At 32.6% G+C, this 20,228-nt stretch overlaps 2 protein-coding genes and 2 long non-coding RNA genes across 4 annotated transcripts; 2 read left to right on the plus strand and 2 right to left on the minus strand.

Annotated features, from left to right (window-relative positions):
* Positions 1-675: 675 nt before the first annotated feature.
* On the minus strand, positions 676-6,042 carry LOC656170 (cysteine-rich protein 1). The gene is made up of 2 exons (XM_962715.5): positions 5,883-6,042; positions 676-1,012 (listed from the first exon to the last, which is right to left on the minus strand). The coding sequence occupies exons 1-2, from the start codon at positions 5,920-5,922 to the stop codon at positions 819-821; spliced, it is 234 nt and encodes a 77-aa protein (XP_967808.1). The 5' UTR covers positions 5,923-6,042; the 3' UTR covers positions 676-818.
* On the plus strand, positions 2,181-4,351 carry LOC135265638 (uncharacterized). Its single transcript, XR_010333374.1, has 2 exons — positions 2,181-2,749; positions 2,936-4,351. It is a non-coding gene; the product is annotated as an uncharacterized LOC135265638 (long non-coding RNA).
* Positions 6,043-6,174: 132 nt separating the features above from the next.
* Positions 6,175-12,478, plus strand: LOC135265640 (uncharacterized). Its single transcript, XR_010333376.1, has 2 exons — positions 6,175-9,760; positions 9,829-12,478. It is a non-coding gene; the product is annotated as an uncharacterized LOC135265640 (long non-coding RNA).
* LOC656084 (uncharacterized protein) lies at positions 10,288-20,060 on the minus strand. The gene is made up of 8 exons (XM_015978173.2): positions 19,914-20,060; positions 19,662-19,861; positions 14,975-15,233; positions 14,485-14,924; positions 14,255-14,430; positions 11,339-11,633; positions 10,876-11,284; positions 10,288-10,821 (listed from the first exon to the last, which is right to left on the minus strand). The coding sequence occupies exons 1-8, from the start codon at positions 19,978-19,980 to the stop codon at positions 10,352-10,354; spliced, it is 2,316 nt and encodes a 771-aa protein (XP_015833659.1). The 5' UTR covers positions 19,981-20,060; the 3' UTR covers positions 10,288-10,351.
* Positions 20,061-20,228: the final 168 nt, after the last annotated feature.

Below are 20,228 nucleotides of genomic sequence, written 5' to 3' on the forward strand. Positions count from 1 at the left end.
GGCGACATTAACCGAACTATCAAGGACGGGAACGTTTTATTTTACGTCGCTTTATATCCTAACCTTTAGATATCCGTAAATTTGTCAATAGGGTCCAGTAAAGTCCTTATTTCCTATTTGACAACTGTTGCCATCACTTTCTTAAAGATTTGAAATGGAATTTACATTTGTTAAAATTTAATTGTTTTTGAATTTTTTGCATATTTAAGTGGTCACGTATGAGTGAGTTACAGTTAAGAGACGTTATGGTTTGTGATGCCGCAAAGCTTGTAACTAATTGAGGCAAAAATTTGTTTGTTTTCCAACTCATTACTTTTTATCACTCTTATCTCACAGAAATGTTTATTTTTAGGTGTTATTTCATTTTTCTAGAGAGTTGTCAAATAAAAAAATGATTGTAGCTTGATGAAAAGTACAAATATTTGAATTGTTTGTTATTACAAGGTGATACATGAATGAAAAATGTAAACTGGGTTTTTAAATAATTTTCACAAAATGTCTCAATTTCCATGGTTCTGAAATAATTTTTTAATTATCCTATTTTCACCACGTCCGCAAGTTTATCACCGTTTTTATCGCTTGTAGTTATCAGGTATTTTAGTTAATTAATTTCTGTACACGTAATGTTCCGGTGCAAAATAAACAAAATTCCACTGGCGAAAAATAAGCACACCGTTAAGAGAATAAATGGAAATAATCTATATTTTCCTTTTAGTAAATACAATTGCGATATAAAAAATACTGGTTTTTAAACTCGTAACAACAAATTCCTTTTAACTGAAGTAAATTGGAATGTTGGCACACAAGCCAAAGAAACATTATTTGTAAACGTAGCTTTCGGCGCCCCCACGTCCGAAGCCCGAGGGACCGAAGAGGGCTGCATAGCAGGGCTGGTTGCAGTAGGGCTTGCCTTCATGTTCTGCATGCGAGCCCGGAGTCAGAGTCTTGTTGCATTTCTCGCAACGCAAACATCCAGCATGCCAGTCTTTCCCCAGAGAGGTCTTGCGTTCAGCTGAAAGATAACACGAATTATCACCACTATCGGCCATAAACATGAGCAACAATTATATCTCTATTTACAGAAGAAATGTGTTAATTACTGCAACATGTACATCGATAGGTGTTATCGCGGCAAGTGCGACTTAATTTGAACCACAGTTTTAACTAAAGGCAGGGCCGGATTACCCATTAGGCTACCTAGGCTGCAGCCTAGGGGCGCCAGCAAACACAAGTTGAAGAGAAAATTAATTAAAATAAAATAAAACTTTAAATAAAAAAACAATCTTACATTTTGCAAATTGTAAAATGTAAAAATACATTTTGCAATTGTAAAAATCATTGTCAATGATTTCAACGTGTTTGATACAAATAAAGTATCAAGTTACTAATACGTATTTATATAATTATAACAAATATGTACAAATACCCTAAACTTGCCTTGTTTATTTTCTTGATATGAAATCACTTTAAATGCATTTTTGAAGGAAAGTAGGTATACTATAAGTCTTAAACGAAACATGACGAACTAAATTGTGTTGTGATCGGTCGTCTACGATCGTTTTTTAATTTAAATTAATAGAAACATATTTAAAATCAACACTAAATCGAAATTTGGATAATAAAGAGCTTGTGAGCTAGTTGGACTGAGAAAACAGTGAAATTGGTTTCAAAATTGTATATAATATACAAAGTGAGTCTTCTAAAAATATGTTTTATTATATTTCAAAAATTAGTAATCACTCAGAAATCAATTAATGCTATTAAATACTTACATAATAATTTTCTCTATGCATGTGACTTTCTTAGAATTTTTTTATGATTCCTCACAAATAAAATTAATTACATAATTAAAAATACTAATATTCACGAACTGGAATTTTGTAATTTCTACTATCATTCTAAATCGATGCTTATTTAGATAATGTGTTGAGCAAAAAATTCTTAAGAAAATCGTTGCCAGTCTTAATATTACACTTTTTCATTTTTTTGTTTTTGTTTAATTAATTAAATGTTAGGGTTAGCGTCACTTTGTTTAACATACTTTTTTCATAAACCAACATTTAAGCATCGCTTCTTTTTAGAATTACATGAAATATTATTTTTTACCTATTAGTTAACTTAATTAGAAGAAAATGTAGAAAAATTCTGAAACAATTTACAGTCCGGGACATTTCTATTTGGACATAAAAAATTTGAATTTTCTGACATTTATACGTGTATTCAGCGTCTGTGTGAACAAAAAATGTTCTCTCTCTCATTCTATGGTTCTTGAGCTTTAATAACAGGGACATTTTTTAAATTGGTAGCATTAGAAAATGACAGTAAACAGCTGACTGATGTAAACAATAACACAATAACAAAGGAAATGTTATAATTTTAATCTATATAACCAGTGGCTGCTTTAAAAGTGTGTACTAACGGGATAATAACATATTTACGCAAGTATTTTTGAAGGCAGAAACATTACTTGTCATATAACAACTACTCAGATTATATGATGAGACGGGAATGGCACAATACAGAATTGCAGTCAGTGATTGTGATGGAGAAAGCTGCTGTGAAGTACTGACAGTACTGACTATCGCTGGTTGTACGATTTGTGCAATTTGTGATATATTTTGTGTGAAAAACTGGAAAAGAAAGTGCATCACTGCATAACCTCACTTATCGCAGTTTTGCACTTTTTGATGATGGGAATTGCGGTTCAAGTAATTATGAGTTATAGATGGAGAGCCCTGTTTACTTCAAAGTAAGTTCACGACATTTACAGATACTTTCTTTATGTTTTTTGTCTTTTCTGGTGTAGAGGGTTAACTTTTCTATTTTCATATAAAATTCAAACCAAACGAAATCGAAAAGCTTAATATTGTCATGTTTTTTATTAATTATTAAAAAAATTATTTAAAAAATCACAGATAGTGTTTATAATTTGCAGCTGAAGCCTTTTGGGTCCACTTTGTTCGTTATTTCCTGGCAGCCACTCTTGTTTCAAGCAGAGTGGGTGTAAAGTTAAAAATAATCCCGTAAAATTGTTAATATAACTCCTTTGCACTGGCATGGGGTATTTGAAAACTTACGTTTAACAAATACGTCACAAAGTCTCAGCCATCGTTGAAAAACATAATAAGGGCTTTATAACAAGAAGCGCTTTCTGATTTTACTGTGGACGTGTGGAAGAATAGTGTGAAATATTGCGAAAAACCAACTTTTACTCTTGTTTACATTTTTGTACGTCTCTATCTGAGAGTAGTCTCTTGTATAAAAAATATAGCCTACTAATAAAGGAAATTAAAGTGTTTTTATTTCTGGGTTGCCCCCAATTCCACTTCGCCCTTGCCTGATAATCAAGACACTGATAATGAAATTGGTGTTAGTGCATCGAATACAAACGTGTTGAATAGATGAATAAAAGAGAGACAACTGCTTTTTTCAAAAAGGCCATTTCAAATTTATTCAAAAAGCACACCCCCATTGAAAAGGGTCCATTCACGATGAAGTTTGGCTTCCTGCATGACATAGGTCTCGGGCACCAATCTCACTGTAAATGGTCTAAATTGGTCTTGCATCTCTAAGACATGGACTCACTGAGAGCGACTTCTGCAGTAGGCTTGAGACCTGCCTGCCTGTCTCGCAACAATCTCTGCATTATGATTCCAAATCATTCTATAAAACGCTGTCAATTACAAGCCATGATATGAGGCATGAGGCCGTCTCAGTGTATGTCTTGTGGTGTACATTGAAACTGTTTCTTAAAGAACCCATTCACAATGAGATCTGCTTCGCTACATGCGGCGCGACAGGACTCAAAGACTAATCCTCAAAGACACAAAAAAACTGACACAGTTTATCATTTTAAGCCATTGACAGCGTTTTCGAATGTTGGTGCAAAGACTTGTCGCGAGGCAGGTTTCAGTCTTCCGCCAACGTCAGTCTGAGTGAAACCCTCTCAAAGTGATCTCAGCGAAAACCATTCACAATGAGATTGACCTATGAGGCCTATGTCGTGCCGCATGCAGCGAGATATGTCTCATTGTTAATGAAAATAGGGCCTTTTTTGTTGTTTAAAGTCGTTTTTTAAAACTTTTGTGGCAAATTTTACTGATGTGGCAGAGAGGGGGCATGCAATTGGAACATGACGATGACTACCCTAAAAGGCACTTCGAGGCTTTTATGGCCTTTTTAATGCAAATTTCAACTTTAAACCTGACAGTCATACCAAGGTCAAACATAACCTCAACAGTAATCCAGCAACGGTACTTCAAAGCATTTGAAAGTTTCTCCATTTGTTTTTAAGTGTTCTAGTTGGTACATTTTGCTGTACTTTACTACAATAAAGAAATATTTAAATTTTTATTATTGTTTACATTTGTCATCTGTCAAACACATCAAACAACCAAGTTCCCTAAATTTGAGCTCTTATCTAGTTTTTGTGCTCTATATAGTCTCGCGTCAACGTATGCCCTATGACGTATCTCATATTGAAATGTCCCGGACTATACATGCATAGAGAACTGTGAAATTATTAGTTTTTAGGATACTGTAAAACATACCTACTCACAGACTCACATTGTAGCTAATGTACTTATAAACCATCAATAGTGATAAAGTTGGTATTATGTGCTCAAAAATTTAAATTCAAGAAGCCTCTTTGCTAGAAGACGTATAGGAACAAAATGGTATACCAACTTATTTTTTTAATTACGTATAATTTGTTTGAAAGTGTTACATTTATCTTAAAAAATTTAGAATGCGCACAGAAAAATATACGGAGCTCCAGAATTACAATCTGCCCCTCTGGTATCAGTTCTTTACCAAAATTTATCCATTACAATAAAAACCGTTAAAAACTTAAAAAGGCATTTTAAACTTATTTAGTTTTGTGTGAAAGAAGTTTTTTTTCAGTTAAGAATTGTTGTGTGAAATGTAAAATTCGATTTTAGAGTAGGTAGGGAGACTTAAGTGTTCTGTTTTTTTATTCTTTATTTTTGATTTGTTTTCTTTAATATTATTAAGTTATTTAGTGTTCTCTACATCAGTTTACCTTGTTTAAAAAAACTACGTAATAAAAAAATAATATTTTTTTTTAAATTAAAGATTAGTAAAAAGATTTGCCTTGGGGCTCCTACAGCTATAATCCGGCCCTGACTAAAGGGCAAATAAAATTCACGATTGTCGCAAATTTGAGATAAATATTTCCGTTTTGATAAAAGTGCTGAGACCAATCTATTCAAGGTGACAATGATGGAGTCGTACAATCATACAATGCTTCTCATTGATATTCAAATCAAATTTTGAAAAAGTGAAACCGAAAAATAAACCGTTGGAATAAAAGGAAGTACACTCTTATGTATACAAATTATTACGTCAACTTTTAAAATGTCATAAAAAGCCAAGTATTACTCATCCAGTGATCAATAAACGACTGAAAAAATATTTAAAGTAGGGGACATGAGGACAAACCTGATGTCATACATTATAGTTTCACTTTTTCACTCCACCAGAAAAACACCAACAAGATAAAAGTATTTGAAGAGAGTAAAAAAACACTCTTACAGTGATAATACATTTACATGAACAATTTCCCCCGAAAGTGCTTAAATACGCAAAAAATTGTGAAAGTATATAACAATAGCGCATTTCTAAAACAAACATCAGTGACATACTGATATTTTCACGAACACGTATTTGCAAGTGTGACGATTTTATGCAGAAAGTGAAACTAAAAACTAAAAGAATTAATTCCAGACACATTCTAAAAAATAATCAGATGGGCAAATCTGCGTATGATAGTAAATAATAAACAAGTTTATATAAAAAATAAATAAACCATTTTAGAGATTTATTTATTGTTCTTGTAAATATTTAGTCAATAGAGGACATACCAAAGTAAACAGGTTTATCGCATTTTGGACAGTTGGGCATGGTGGAAGAGTTCCGAACTTCGACCTGTGCACAGTTAAGTATCGGCTCAAACTAAGCTAAACGAGCAACAAACGCAGGTTTTACTTAGCCGGCATTCGATTTCATTCGTGGTATAGCCTGAACGATGTGATGTAATTTCATTTGTCTGCTTTTTACAATTGTCATGTCCTCGTATTACTGGTGCTTTGCGAGTGTAAAGTCGTTCTACTATCATGCACCAGATCCAAATACAGACCGTAAGAATAAATGTTGGTAATTTTACATTAAAAATTAACGCACATTGTGCATATTTCTATTTATTTTTATGACGTTAATAATAATAATAAAGTAACTCGATAAGTGGCTTTATCTTTGTTATCGCGCAGTACTTTACCGCTGGGTCACCCAATTTGTCAGCCACTTATTATGCATCCACCTGCTTCCTTTTGATAGAAAACACTCCTGTTGTGAGAATTCAAATAGTGGGTTGGTAGTTTTCCATGTCTGGTACTTACCTACAGTAAAAGGTGTACAGTAAAAGGAATGGAAATTCAGTTCTATTTCTGTTAATTTTGTTAATAAAAGATAATTAGAAGTGTGGGTGTCTTATTACTTTATTAGATGTGACTCATTTTTATTTGACTCATACAAATTTTATTTCATTATGACATAATAAAAATGGTATGAAGAATGATCATGATCAAAGATTTATTTCTGACAAAAAAATTCGATAAAAATCTGTAATTGAAAACTTGATATCTAATCCAAAGATTAAACTGATAAAAGTAATGCGCACTTGACCTAAAAACACTTACGATTTTCTCTACTCTACACAGCTACGTCAAGTATTCTGTACTTGTTGAAAGCAAGTTTTTAGTTTTTTACAAATGACGGGTAAAATGTGGACATAAAAGGAAAAGTTACTTTGCTGTAAAAATAAAACACCAAGAAAAATTTGACAATACTTCTGTAATTATTCTATCTCTGGAACTGCAAATATACAGGTGTCCGTTTTTCGAGTTCCACCATGGGGATCTCAGTTATTATAAGAGATACAAGGTTGGTTAAAATAGGGCAAAATTGCGCATTTTATGCTGTATAATTATCTCAAAAAAAATTTGATTGAGTTATTTTTAATTTTCGTTTTTATATTTTTGAGCGAAAATTAAAAGAACTTGACGTTTTTAAGTGGGACGTTCTTCAGGCACTTATTTTTACAACAAATCTAAATCTGTCATTACCTTGTCCAAGGCGTTCTTGATGTAGAGTTACAACATTTAACTTTAGTTTTTCTTATGTATTTTTGATAAGTCCTTTTGTTCCTGATTACAATGATATATCAATTAATATGATCGAATCTTACATGCTAATTAAAATTGAGAAAAAAGCATTTTTGCGAAGAGTGCTTTGGAAAAAACGTCAACAATTTTGTTTTTAAACAAACTAGATTTTGGAGGTTTAATTGAATTTAGATTTAGAAGGTTTATATTTCCGCCAAGCTTACTTATTTAAAAACGACAGGATAAGTTGGAAGTTTATTCCTTGCAAAACAAAATAAAAAAAAGTTATAAAAATTCTGCTCGCATATTTAATAGAACTACCAAAAAGTTTGTTAAACAAAATTCTTGGTGTTTTTTTTTTTAAAAACGTCAAAACAGTTCTAATAAATATGTGGGCAGAGTTTTTATAACTTTGTTTTGCTTTGTTTTGCGAAGAATAAAATTCTAGCTTATCATGTCGTTTAACTTCTAAATAAGTAAGCTTGGCGGAAAAGTGAACCTTCCAGAACCAAATTCAATTAAACCTCAATCTAGTTTGCTTAAAAACAAAATTGTTGACGTTTTTTCCAAAGCACTCTTCGCAAAAATGTTTTCTCTCCATTTTGACCAGCATGTAAGATTCGATCATATCATGTGATACACCGTTGTAATCAGGAATAAAAACGGTTTTGAAAAATACATAAAGCGAATATGGCTTCCATAAGAAAAACCAAAGTTGAGTGTTGTAACTATGACATCAAGAACGCCTTGGAAAATACGATGACGATGCCTTGTAGAAAAGTGCTTGAAGAACGTCCTAGTGAAGAACGTTTAGTTCTTTTAGTTTTTGCTTGAAAAAATAAAAACGAAAATTAAAAATTTCCGTTTTTTTTTTTCAAATAATTTAAATAATAAAAAGGAAAATTAACTAAACTAAAAATGACAAAATTTTCATTTAGATAATTGTTCAGCATAAAGATGCGCAACTTAGCCCTAATTTAACCGACCTTTACCTGAGATTCCCATGGTAGATCTCGAAAAATGCACAGCCTGTATGTCATATAGTTTTGTGATACCATGCATTCAATTAAATTTCTGATTGTGAAATTATGTTTGTAAACAAATAATTCATATATAATAACGACCCTTACAAAAATAAGATGCAATCAAAATTCGTACATTTTCCATACTCATTTAAACTTGCTTCTTTTTTTAGGCATACTTGCTCAAGTCATAATTTTGGTGAAAAAAATTGGAAGCAGCTCTATCTGTGGCCACAAATTGTGTTTGTTGTTCTTCTAACATAACGGTTTTAATGTTAAAAGTTTTGTCAAAACTTAGACTCTAGTAAATTTTATGGTGAAAAATGAACTTCTCATTCAAAAAGTTTAATAAAAAAGGCGTTTATACCAAAAAAGTTATTCGCTGAAGCATACAGCTTTAGTTTCAAAATTGGCACATTTTCAATTCCTTCGTCAAACACTGTGCAATTAGACACTTTTTTTTATCGCTGTCTGTCTCATTCATAAATTCAGGATGATCCTGCATTTTTGTCACTTTTTTAATGTATGTGTTAGTACCTATTGCATCTCTGTTTCTGTGTTTTTGTCTTCAAATTTTCATAGAGGATTTTTTGCAGATGTTGACATTTTTTTCAAAATAAATCAAAATCCAAAACCCAATTTGACAACTTTTTAATATTAATAAAATTATTACGAATTAACTTGCTGATGGTGCCAATGTAAAACTGTTTGACACGTCCGCTAAAAAAGAACAGATTTGATTAAGAATGTATAGTCACCGATCAAAAAGAATGGCACCCTTACCAACCGACTCATAAATTTCAACAAACAGGTTAGTTTACAAACTATGCAGTTAGTTTACATAATATTCAGCTAGTTTATAAATTATCCAAACATGCGCATTAACCATATCACGTCGAAAAGTTCTGTAGGTGCAGTTTTAGGGGTGACATACTTTTTGATCGTAACTGTACAATTGGTTGCAAAAAAACGCAAAATAGGATATTAATATCCGTAGTATCTTTATTTCTATCTTTCTTTATTTTGATGTTGAAAAATAAAAACAAAGTCCAATCCAAGTAAAAAAATGTAATATTCAGAAAAGAATGTTAAAACAGAGCGCTTTCGGGATTACAATTTTCCCATCAAAGGGGCTGCTAACAGAGAGAAAAATAAATTACAATTACAGATCAAAATTTCTGAAAAACACAAATATATCTGGTCCGACCCCATAGAAAAACTTTTATAGGATGAGGACATCCACTATTAGCTTTTTATTTCAAAACTATAAAAACGCCAACGTCGGATTATTTTTTAAATAAGTTTCATAAAATTGTAAAATAGTTATTATTGATTAGATCTCTTATTGAAAGTATAGAATACATCAGCTATTATTCTTTTGAAGTGCACGAATATTGTATAACGGCCAATTTTGAGTCAAAATGCGACGTTGGCGTTTTTATAGTTTTGAAACAACTAATAGTTCAATAAATTAGAGAGACTCAAGAAAATTTAAGTGTGACCTTTGTTATAAATATGAAGAATTTTAAGTTGGAATCTGGAGTATTTGATATATAGGTAGGTATCTTTATCTATTTCTGTAAATTTAAGATGTTCTTTAATTCTAATGAAAAACTTTGTACCAGTTTGGCCCGCGTTGCAATCATTGTGAACCAAAAGAGAAGAAAAACTACCAGATGAACTAAAGGAAGTGTGGATACCATGCCTGTTTAAAATGTGAGCCAATAAAAGAGAAATATTGCCAACGAATGACAGGGGTAATCTCTGGGAAGAGTGAGAGAACAAAACCGAGGGACAAGTTGCATAGATGACGTGTAATTGAGAACTGCATGTGTGTTTAAATTTATGAAAGATTTTGTGTAAATAATCAAGAGCAACTTCATTATTGATCGCTATCTGTTTATTAATGATGTCCCATTGCTTCTTGAAAGTATTCTTTCTTGTTGAGAGATATTTTGAAAATACGGTAAATGAGGAATCCTATGTGGGAAAAAATGTCTAGAAGAAAAAAGGGTTTTTTAATCGCGATTTTCTTAGAAGTTCTGTAAACCAGCCCTATGTATTTTTAAAAAGAAGAAACAGTATATTTTGGAAAAAAACTATATTAAAATACAAAAATAAACAATAGGTCCAGTAACAAAAAATATTTCAGTTCTTCCTCCCTGAGCCTGTAACTGATCCATTCTTTTTTCCACTGGAGGAGACACTTTTGGGACTTGCGTTCACTGATCCATTCTTCTTATCACTTGTGTCATTCTTAGGACTTGCTTTAGCTTCAGGACTCTTGATCCCATCTCCCATTCCGCCATTTTCCTCACAAACAGGCTTCTTCACGCAAGGACATCGACAAACACACTTTTGATCACCTTCCTTACTATGATCACTTCTTGCTGTTGGTAGATCTTGTATGACTTCATCTTTCGTTTCACTCTTTTGTTCTTTCGGTGGTTCGGCTTCTTCTGCAATTTTGACTTTGGAAGGTTGAATCAAATCTTGTGGGCACTTCCATATAAAGATACTGCCAGAACCACTGGTCGTCACAATATATTTCTGGTCTGGACTGAACCGAGCTGCTGTAATGACAGCAGAATGGCCAATTCCAATATGAGTAGCAATACCTAAAAATGAATTCCAGGTGTTGGTACCTATGAAAGTATATTTCATGGTATTACCAAGTTGGTAATTCCAAAGTTTGACGATTTGGTCGTTTCCTCCAGTCACAAAAATGTTGCCATCTAGTGATATGTCCAGGGCGTTGATGGCACCAGACTCGGAACCCTCCACTTCGCGCACAAGAGTACCATCAAGCACCTCCCAGTATGAGAGTTTCCGGTCGGAACCACCCGTCAAAACTTGCACATCCGTGGGATAGTACCGAGCGCACATAAACAACGTGGTTCCAAACATAATATGCCGACGACATTGGCGTACCAAATCCCAAATAATACAAGTACCATCAGTACTGGCACTGACTGCTTCGGTACCAGCTTTGTTAATATCGACGGCAGAAACTGGAGCTTTGTGTTCTTTCAAAGTACAAATCAACTGTTGGCGATAAGGCGTAACTGACCACATTCTGACCTAAACATATATTTTTTTTTCTGATAAAAACTCTCATTAAGTTGTTAAACTGACTTGTCCTTCGCAACCTCCGCTAACTAAAACATCGCCTTCATGTGTGATTGCCAAAGCTGAAACCCCTTTATTGTGGGCGTTCAGAATGGCGTAAATCAGTCTTCCGGTTAGAGGAGTGAAAGATCGGATTATTCCATCATTCCAAGCCGTCAAGATCGATTTACCATCGTGTGAGAATAAGACGCTAGAGGCACTAAAATTTGGTACTTGGATGCGAAGGAGTTCTTGGTGAGTTTTGATCGACCAAACACGGACGTCGTTTTTACTAGCTGTGGCAAATACATCAGAAAAGTTGCTGAAAGTCCAAAAAGTACAAAATTAATAGAAAAGGCACCAAAAAATTGAAATAAATTAAGCATTGTAAAAATTTAAATTATATGCGATTTTGATCAACGAAGGGAAATTTTTGCGTAATCCAAAGGCACGTTTGATGCATTTCAATTTTTTATACACTCGTAGATATTTATGTTCCTTCAACATCTATTCCACATTTCTCTAGTATCACGATCCTTTAAAAAATCTGCCCCTAATTTCTTAAAAGTTTCTAAGTCATTTCAGGTCATTTAGATAGTTGAAATAATGATTGTTTCAACTATCTCAACACTTGAATCCAACATTTGTTGAACTTTATCAGCTTTATGAACCTGCAATTTGCAGTAAGTATTATTTTTGTAGAAACACAGCTTTTCTTTGTTTTCCTTTTTGTTTTTTTACAGTGTTATTTTATTTATTGTTTTTGGGTCTTCTTATTTTTTTCACAAAATTGTTTGGAACATAATTTTTGTTGAAAATATGATGGATTAATTGAAATATTCTCATCATCATACATGCTCGTTCTTTGAATTTTCTAAACTATCAAGGTTATAAACCTCCAATAAAAGAACCATCAAATGGGTACCTGGAATGGATCAACCACTTTGGGTCTGGGTGAAATTGAACAGACTAAGAACGGCCATGCCAGATGTAAGTCAATGTTGTTTAAATGGAAGGCTACAGAAAATCCATATTGCCAATGTGGTCAGGTGGAAGAAACTGTTCAACTGTTGAAGAATGCTGAATTACAAGTTTTTAAGGAGGCTTTAATGAAATTCATAAAAGTTTTGTAATTTCTTTTATGTACAATGTATTATTATCCTCTTTTTTTCTGTCATACAAACATATATACTTTAAACACTCGTTTTTTTTTCTATTGAAAGCGTGATGAAAGCTTTATAAATCTCTCATTTGTAAATTCTAACATCACTTGACCATAGACCATAATGCCAATTTATTATAAAATATAAATGTACTTGCCAAATAAAAATCATTACGGTACTATTTCATTTTGATTACTAGATAAATTACAAGAAAATATAGTAAAAGTCAAAGTTCGAAGACCTATTTGTTTTTATTTTTATAAGACTTTGCTAAACACAAAGTAATAGTACATTTTTACCAAAGTTTTAATAACGTGTGCGTATTCTAGTTCTAGTTCTAGAGTTGTTTGAAAGAATAAGTGTTTTAAGGTCTTACTCTTAAGAAACGAGTTTTTTATACTACTTTTTGTAATTTGCCCCCATTTTGTCGTTTTTAAACAAAAATTGTTATTCCAGTCGATTTAGGGATTTTTGTGACAGTTGGTGATATATTAAATTTGAAAGTGAAAAATTGATTTAAAATTTTTGTTTTATCAAAGTTTTGTCAAAAAACAAGCGTTTGGATGACAATGGAGGTAATCTTGCATGAACGTCCTCTAATTTTTTTGAAATTCGTAAAAATACGGTCCCGAATTTTCTTCTTGCCAACATAAAAATTTTCGTAAAATGTTCCGTCAAATAATGACTATTATGACTTCGCACTTAATGACGTTGAGTGCTTTAAGATGTCTATTAAAGCATCAAAATGGCGGCAAATTACAAAAAATTATTTAAAAAAGAACTGTTGACGTATTATGCCGTTTTTAAGCAAGGAATTGTCTAAAGTCAAGTGGTCCTTAAATCGTCGTTTTCAGCCAGTACAAAGTGATTTTGTCTTTTCTACAGCGTGTTATGCAGTTTTTAAGTAAATAATAGTCCGAAATCATGTCATTTCTACTAAACAGATGCTTAAGTAGTCGTTTTTGAGGTCAGAAGAAACCGAGTTTTCTCATTTTTGAACATTCATTGTACCTATTTAATTGCCGTTTTCTGTCAGTTATTTTAGATTTTTAGAGCGGGTTGTATTGTTTTTGAACATTGAATTGTTTGAAATTAAGTGTTTCTATTGCGATTTTAATTTTTCTAAGCTTAAATCGTCATTTTTGTCGCGCCTAGTAAAGCGGTTCTAAGTTTGCAGGGTTGCAAATTTAAAAATTTCTGAATAAAGGAATCTACAAAAATCAACTTTTCTCAACAAAGCTGATGATTGTTTCAGACAGTCCAAAGCGATTTAATTTTTTTGACGAGTTTTGTCGTTTTTAAACAAGGAATCCTCCAAAATCAAACGTTTTCAGCTAACGTGACTTTTAAATAGTCATTTTGGGCGTCACGATAAAACGACTCTAGGTTTTCGAGAGCAAGTTCTGACTTTTTTGAGCAAGGAATTATTTCATTTAAGGTGGTATCCTCGGTGAAAGCAAAAAATATTTTTTTTTGTTATCCCTGTTCTGAAATGTCATGAGTGTCTCTGGCGTTTACCTATTGTTGCTTATGTAGTACTGATCTAATAAGATCATCCTCGAATCCTCCTTATAAGTTATAACTTTAATAAAAGCGTTGTTAAAATTTAATTCGTTGTTAAAAGTTAACAACGCGAATGGACCAATCACGTTTGTTCAATTTGGTCACGTGATCAGTTAATCACGCATTTAATTGCGAATTAACATAATGACGCTTCTATAAACCGGTCCATAGGAAGTAATGTTTATGTTCAGTTTTAAATGGGAAAAGACAAACTTACTAAGGAAAGGCAACATCATAGATAGTCGATGTATGGCAAGTAACAAACAACACTGTATCAAAAGTCGCCATATCAATTTGGTAAATCTCACAATTGATAGTTCCTGCCAGTATAACTGTATCTTTTTTCATAAGCTGCAAAGACGTAACAGCTGAATAAACGTGGGTACTTTTCAACTGAAACACCAATTTTGATTAAAAAACTCCTTCTGAGACTGGATCTCCCGTTACACAACGCAAAGTCGGCACAGACGGCACCTTCACCCTTGAATCCTTATCCCCACCCCCTTTACACTTGGTCTCCTCCACCAGCTCGATTGTCCCATCACCAGCCCCAATCAGCAGCGGCCCCGCAAACAGCCTCCTTATCGACTTAATCCCCAAACTGTACAAATCCACCTTTCCCGCCGGCAACTTCTTCTTGCTGATCCTCGTGAAGCAGCCCACCGTCATGGGGTGCTTGGCTGGGATGAGGATGTCGGGGTCGTGGTGGTAATTCAGCCTGATCTTGAGCACGTCTCCGGTGGCGGTGCCGCAGTAGCACACCTCGTCACGCTCGTTGACGTCCATGCAGAGGATGGCCCTTTTGATTTTGCCGGTGCTGACGTCCAGCGAGTGGACCTTCCTGGCTTCCTTGTCCACCGTCCAGACGGCCAAGTGATTGTCTCCAGCTGTTATAAAAGGGTTTTTCTGAACGCGTCTACCGTGCGTTTATTTGTACCTGTCATAAAACACGGCCCCCGCCTGTTCATGCTAAGGATCGCCGTGGCCTCTCCTTGGATTCCGTGTGCGACCGCGGAACCGCATATCACCTGACCTTGGGTCACGTCCCATACCACCAAAGAGCCACAGTCGCGGCCGCCGATCGAAAAGAGGTAGTTGTCGTTGTTGGAGAACGCAACGGCTTCCACGCGCACTTTGTGGAGTTCGTGCTGGGAGATGATGGTGTGGCTTTCGAAGTCCCAAATTATGACGCGGGCCTTGGGTTAACAAAAAAGGGCATAAATACTGCTCGGTTACAATGAACTTTTGGGTATAATGTAGGTGCCTACGATTTTTGAAGTAACGAAATTTTTTCCAAAAAGGGGTGTATCAGTGATACGTGTGTGAATTTTAACGTTAACGGTGCTGAACAAATTAAACCTTTTTTTTATTTTCATTTTTTTAATACAAGTTTCGCAAATTATTACGTGTACCTGCTTATAAGTCCATGGGTACAAAATAAAAAGTGCCGAACTGTTTTTTCTTTATATCGCAGAAACTATACATAGTATTCGGATAATTTTACGTTGAGTTATTTTACTTCTTTTGAGCTCTATTGTCACCCCTTACAATATTTGCACATCTATCAAATTCACACAAAATTTTTTAATTTCGTTTTATTTATGGCTAGGAGGATTTTTTCAATGGTTTTCAAAAAACTGCTATTTCAAATGAAACGATCAAACTTTCTTAACGGTAATCGAAAGAATATCGATATTTATGGTGACTTTTATCAATACGTCCTACCTATCTTTTACACTTTTTGAAAAAAATCACAAAAAAAAGGGTTTTACTTTGTAATTTTCATAGTTAATCAAGTAGACCTTGTAAAATGGTCAACAATTGTCAAACTTCAATATTTTATAAACTTATAAACTTCAATATTTTAAGTTTTTAGCTGGTCCATTATCGAATAAGCAATAAAACAATAATATTTAATTATAGTTTATTATAACTTAGTGAATTTTGTAAAGTAACCCAGTCAGTCTGTCATCGAATTTTGAACTTCTTGAATGAAAATGGTGAACAAATCGATCATTTCTTTTAATTAATAGCACAATTTTATTGTATTTTTCCAAAGTTTACTTGATTAAAAATGAAAATAATGAGCTAAAATTCAACTTTTTGCGATTATTTCAAAAACTGTTACAGATAGATATAGAAGATGTTAGTAAAAGTCTGCACAAAAACTGATGTTCTTTTGATTGCTATTGAAAAAACAGGGTCATACCATTTGAAAAAACTGTTTTATAATCATTTTTTAAACATCATTTTCAAAAAATCACAGTAGCCTTGCAATTTGACAGTTGACAATCCTAAAGACTTGAGAGGGCTTTTTGAACCTTTGGCTATCAAATTCAAAAAGAATTATTCACTTATTTTAAAGGATTCACGATCTGTAAAATTTTAAATGAACCTCTGCAAATAAAAATTTGTATAAAAAAAATTGGCATACGTCAAAAACTATAACTGATAAGAGGCGAATTCAAAAATGCAATAAAAATTGGAGGTTACTATTTAAAATTCCAAAGTTGGCGTCAATTTCTCGTAGTTCCGGAAATTCAGCCATTTTGGAAATAATTTGTTTGAATTCAGAATGGTCGACTTGAATCGTATACAAAATTTTAAAACTCCAGCATTATTATAAGTTAAAAAGTTTTTAATGTAGGCCCTAAAAGAATCACTCTGTATTTTTTCTCTTCAATTTCGAGGTCTTAATTATTTGCACCTCGCATTTCAAAAATTACTAACTTCATAATTTTTTAATTGGCGTTTTCAAATTCCGAAAAAAATCTCACAAACCCCAACTTTTTTCTTTAGCTTTTTTACGGTATATTATTTTTCAGGATTTTAGTTGATAAATTTCAATGCAACTTAAGTAAAAATAACGGCTAAAAAACCACTTTTTTTAATTTATCGCTTATAGCGAAGCTCAGATATACCTAACAAACAGATTTTGATAGATTTCGTTATAATTAAACTCCACTGTAGTATGAGGCAGTGATTAGATTAGTTTATAGCTAAAATAACAACTTCAAAATCTTTCAAAATCAGGACATTAATAATAACAAAAATACATAGTATAACAAACATACTGATATAAAATTAGAAATGAAAATCTTTGTATTTTCACCACATTTTACTAAATACCTCGAATTACGTACTCCATACTGTAGTACCTACTGTTATTCAATTAAGATATTCAATTCTAAAATGCATATTTCTTTTCTGAATAGATGGCCTTTGTTTTCTGCATTTTTTTTGTCATAATCTGTGTAAGTAAAACTAAAATTTAATTTAATTTATTACTCTGTGTTAAGTGTTTTAATGTTTATTCCTTACTAGTGGAAGGTATATCTAATAGGTGTTTTATTAAAAAAATAATAAACTCTGGGACAAAATTTGAGTAAGTATCTTTCAATCGAGAGATTTGGGTTTGTTGACATCGAAATCAAGACAAATCGGGGCATAATTGTAAAACAGGACAAAACAGCCAATATGTAAACCTGTAGTACTGGATAACAGTTGGTCATCTTAATTACTTATAAGTTATATTAAAACATATTTTTCCATTGAGTTTCCGTCAGTAGGGGTTTCTTGCCGATATGTATCGATAATTATCAATATTTATCAATATTCCGGCAAATTTCGATAATATCATTTTAGTTTAGTTAAGAGCTAAATTCATATTTAATTGTGCAATTTTTTGTAAAAAACGACCAAACTGGTCTATTGTTGTTTTTATTTTAACATTTTTTCTTTTAGTAGAAAAATTGTGTTGTAATAGTCATCTGTTTTTTAATTGAAACGTAAAAAAATAGATAATATTCTCAAGAAAAAATATCGTACAAGATTTAATTTTTTGTACAATTGTTCAATAGAGAACTGAAAAATGTAATAAAAACTAAAAACAGTTGAGGATTGCCAAACCAAAAAATTGGGGATGACAAATGACGTCACTAACAAAATTTGTATGTACACATAAAGATGGCGATTTAAAATAAAAAATCGTCGGGCGCTCGAACATTTTTTGCAAAAACATTAGGTACATAACTATAAGTACAAAACTCAAGTATATTAGGTACCATTTTAACTTTTTAAAATTTAACAGTAACATTTACTAAGTACTATCATTTATCTATAAATATCCATATTTTTATCGATGTATCGATAAATATCGATATTTCGATATGATATGTATATCGGGATTTCGGTAATTTTCAATATGCATCGATATATCGATATTTCGTTTAAACGAACCGATTTTTTTTTAAATGTTTTTTAAATTTTACATGTAATATCATATGTAGTATTTTCATAAAAGATGATTACTACAAGTGACTTGCAACACAATTATAGTATATAAAAAACCAAGTTTCACAAAACGAATTCAGTTTCAAAAACTATTATGACTTGATGACGTTGCGTAGTTTAAAATCCCTATTAGAGCATCAAAATTGCGGCAAATTACAAAAATAAATTCAAAAAAATTGTCTACGTACATAAGTATTTAAAAGACAGTAGTTTTTAGCAAATGCATAATGTATTTTATTCATATGAAGTTATAAATTCAACATAGAAAATGTAAAACAACTGACAATTATTCAAAAACAATAACAATAAAAAACTGGAAAAAAGTAATATAAATTCCTTTAATTATTTTTTAATCAAATTCATAATTATGACATCAATTGAATATTGTTGCGTGTGGCCAATTTATATCTACACTGAACAAACAAAATAAATTTGCTGAAGTTTTAGTTCCTGGATATTTTCCAAAAAATTTGCAAAATATTTTCTAAATAAGACCAATATTGTAGGTACAGCTGTACAGCTAACCGATCTGAAGATGTTTCCATAAATCGAACCTCTGCTCTTGCTGTCGTTCCTTTGACCGGAACCATTGCCAGCAATAATAAATCATTATTTCATCGATAACTTCAAAATACTCTAGGAAAATTTTGGCGAGTTAGCATAGTAGTTGCTGGAATTTCATATTATTGTTGAGTTTTGCAAGTCTCAAAATAATTATTGTCATAACATTCGCAAGACTTTTTTCAGTGTACTAAATAGTTGTATCCAGATTTGCGTTTGGGACTTCTAGGTCTTAGAAGTTGTTGTGGATAACAGCAAATTTAATACTGTATGTTGTGATCACACCCACAAAGTCACAAAAGTTAGCTAATGAAAATATACCAGCAACAATAGTGTGGGGTTTACAGTTTCATTACGGCTTAAAAAGTTTTTACACCCCTGTTTTCTTTTAAAAAAATTTTGATTAAACAACATGCAGTATTACACTAGAAATTACTTTGATCGTATTAACAATAACAATCTGCGGTTGAAAACGTATTTGTTGCACGACGTGAACGATAATATAAACATTAAACTTTTAGGACGCATTTTTGGAATATGCTGTCTTTTGTTGCAAGTAATCTTGTAGGTTTGTAAGTAACTCTCACCGGCCACTGACGGTTCTTCTATTTTAATAAAAAAAAAGGTGCAGAATAAAAGTATGATGGTGGTGGTTAATTGATTTTCAGGCGTTCTTGAAAGTATAGTTTTTTTATACGTTATAGTGCGAAAGATTTAAATTGTGTGTTTTAAAAACTAAATAAAAAATTACTACTCTACGATTTCCATACTTTGAATCCAATGTGGTTAATTTGACCGCTAGCAATATATTTTCCGGATCTGGAAACATCGATGGCAGAAATAGTGTTAGTATGACCACTGAGAAAAACTTGGGCTTTAGTGGTCCAATCCTGAATGGTGACTTTATTTCCCAAAGGATACACGACATGTTTTTCATCAGGATGGATAATAAATCCCTTAATTGTAGTTCCTAGAGTTTCAAAATTATTTTCTTTTTTGATACCTTACTAGCAATGTTTTACCATCAAATCCAATAATTCCTTTAATTTCAAGACTCCCAACATCCCCTTCAAGTTCTTCATCAGACATTATGGAAGGAACTGCTTAGTTTTGATCAGTTTTGACTGAATGAGTTTGAAATGTGACAAAGGGGTTGTTATGGAGAAAATTTGGGGACGTTTGGTCAATAAGCAGCAGGTGTTAAGTCGTATAGTGCCCAAGCAGCAACAGATGAGGAAACTATAGAGATAATGGCCGATCGATATTGTTACTTTTATTTCAAATGAATTTACAAAATCACATACAGTGGCGGAATTAGGGGTGGGCGCGGGTGGTCC

Source organism: Tribolium castaneum, chromosome 1 (genome assembly GCF_031307605.1).
Source record: "Tribolium castaneum strain GA2 chromosome 1, icTriCast1.1, whole genome shotgun sequence".
Taxonomy (NCBI): domain Eukaryota; kingdom Metazoa; phylum Arthropoda; class Insecta; order Coleoptera; family Tenebrionidae; genus Tribolium; species Tribolium castaneum.

Coding starts and splice junctions, on each gene's coding strand:
- LOC656170 (XM_962715.5), bottom strand. CDS start 5,922: ATGCCCAACTGTCCAAAATGCGATAAACCTGTTTACTTTG. Junction 1,013..5,882: donor CGATAAACCTGTTTACTTTG/GTATGTCCTCTA, acceptor GTTATCTTTCAG/CTGAACGCAAGACCTCTCTG.
- LOC656084 (XM_015978173.2), bottom strand. CDS start 19,980: ATGTCTGATGAAGAACTTGAAGGGGATGTTGGGAGTCTTGAAATTAAA. Junction 19,862..19,913: donor AGGAATTATTGGATTTGATG/GTAAAACATTGC, acceptor TTGAAACTCTAG/GAACTACAATTAAGGGATTT. Junction 14,925..14,974: donor GGGGCCGTGTTTTATGACAG/GTACAAATAAAC, acceptor CTTTTATAACAG/CTGGAGACAATCACTTGGCC.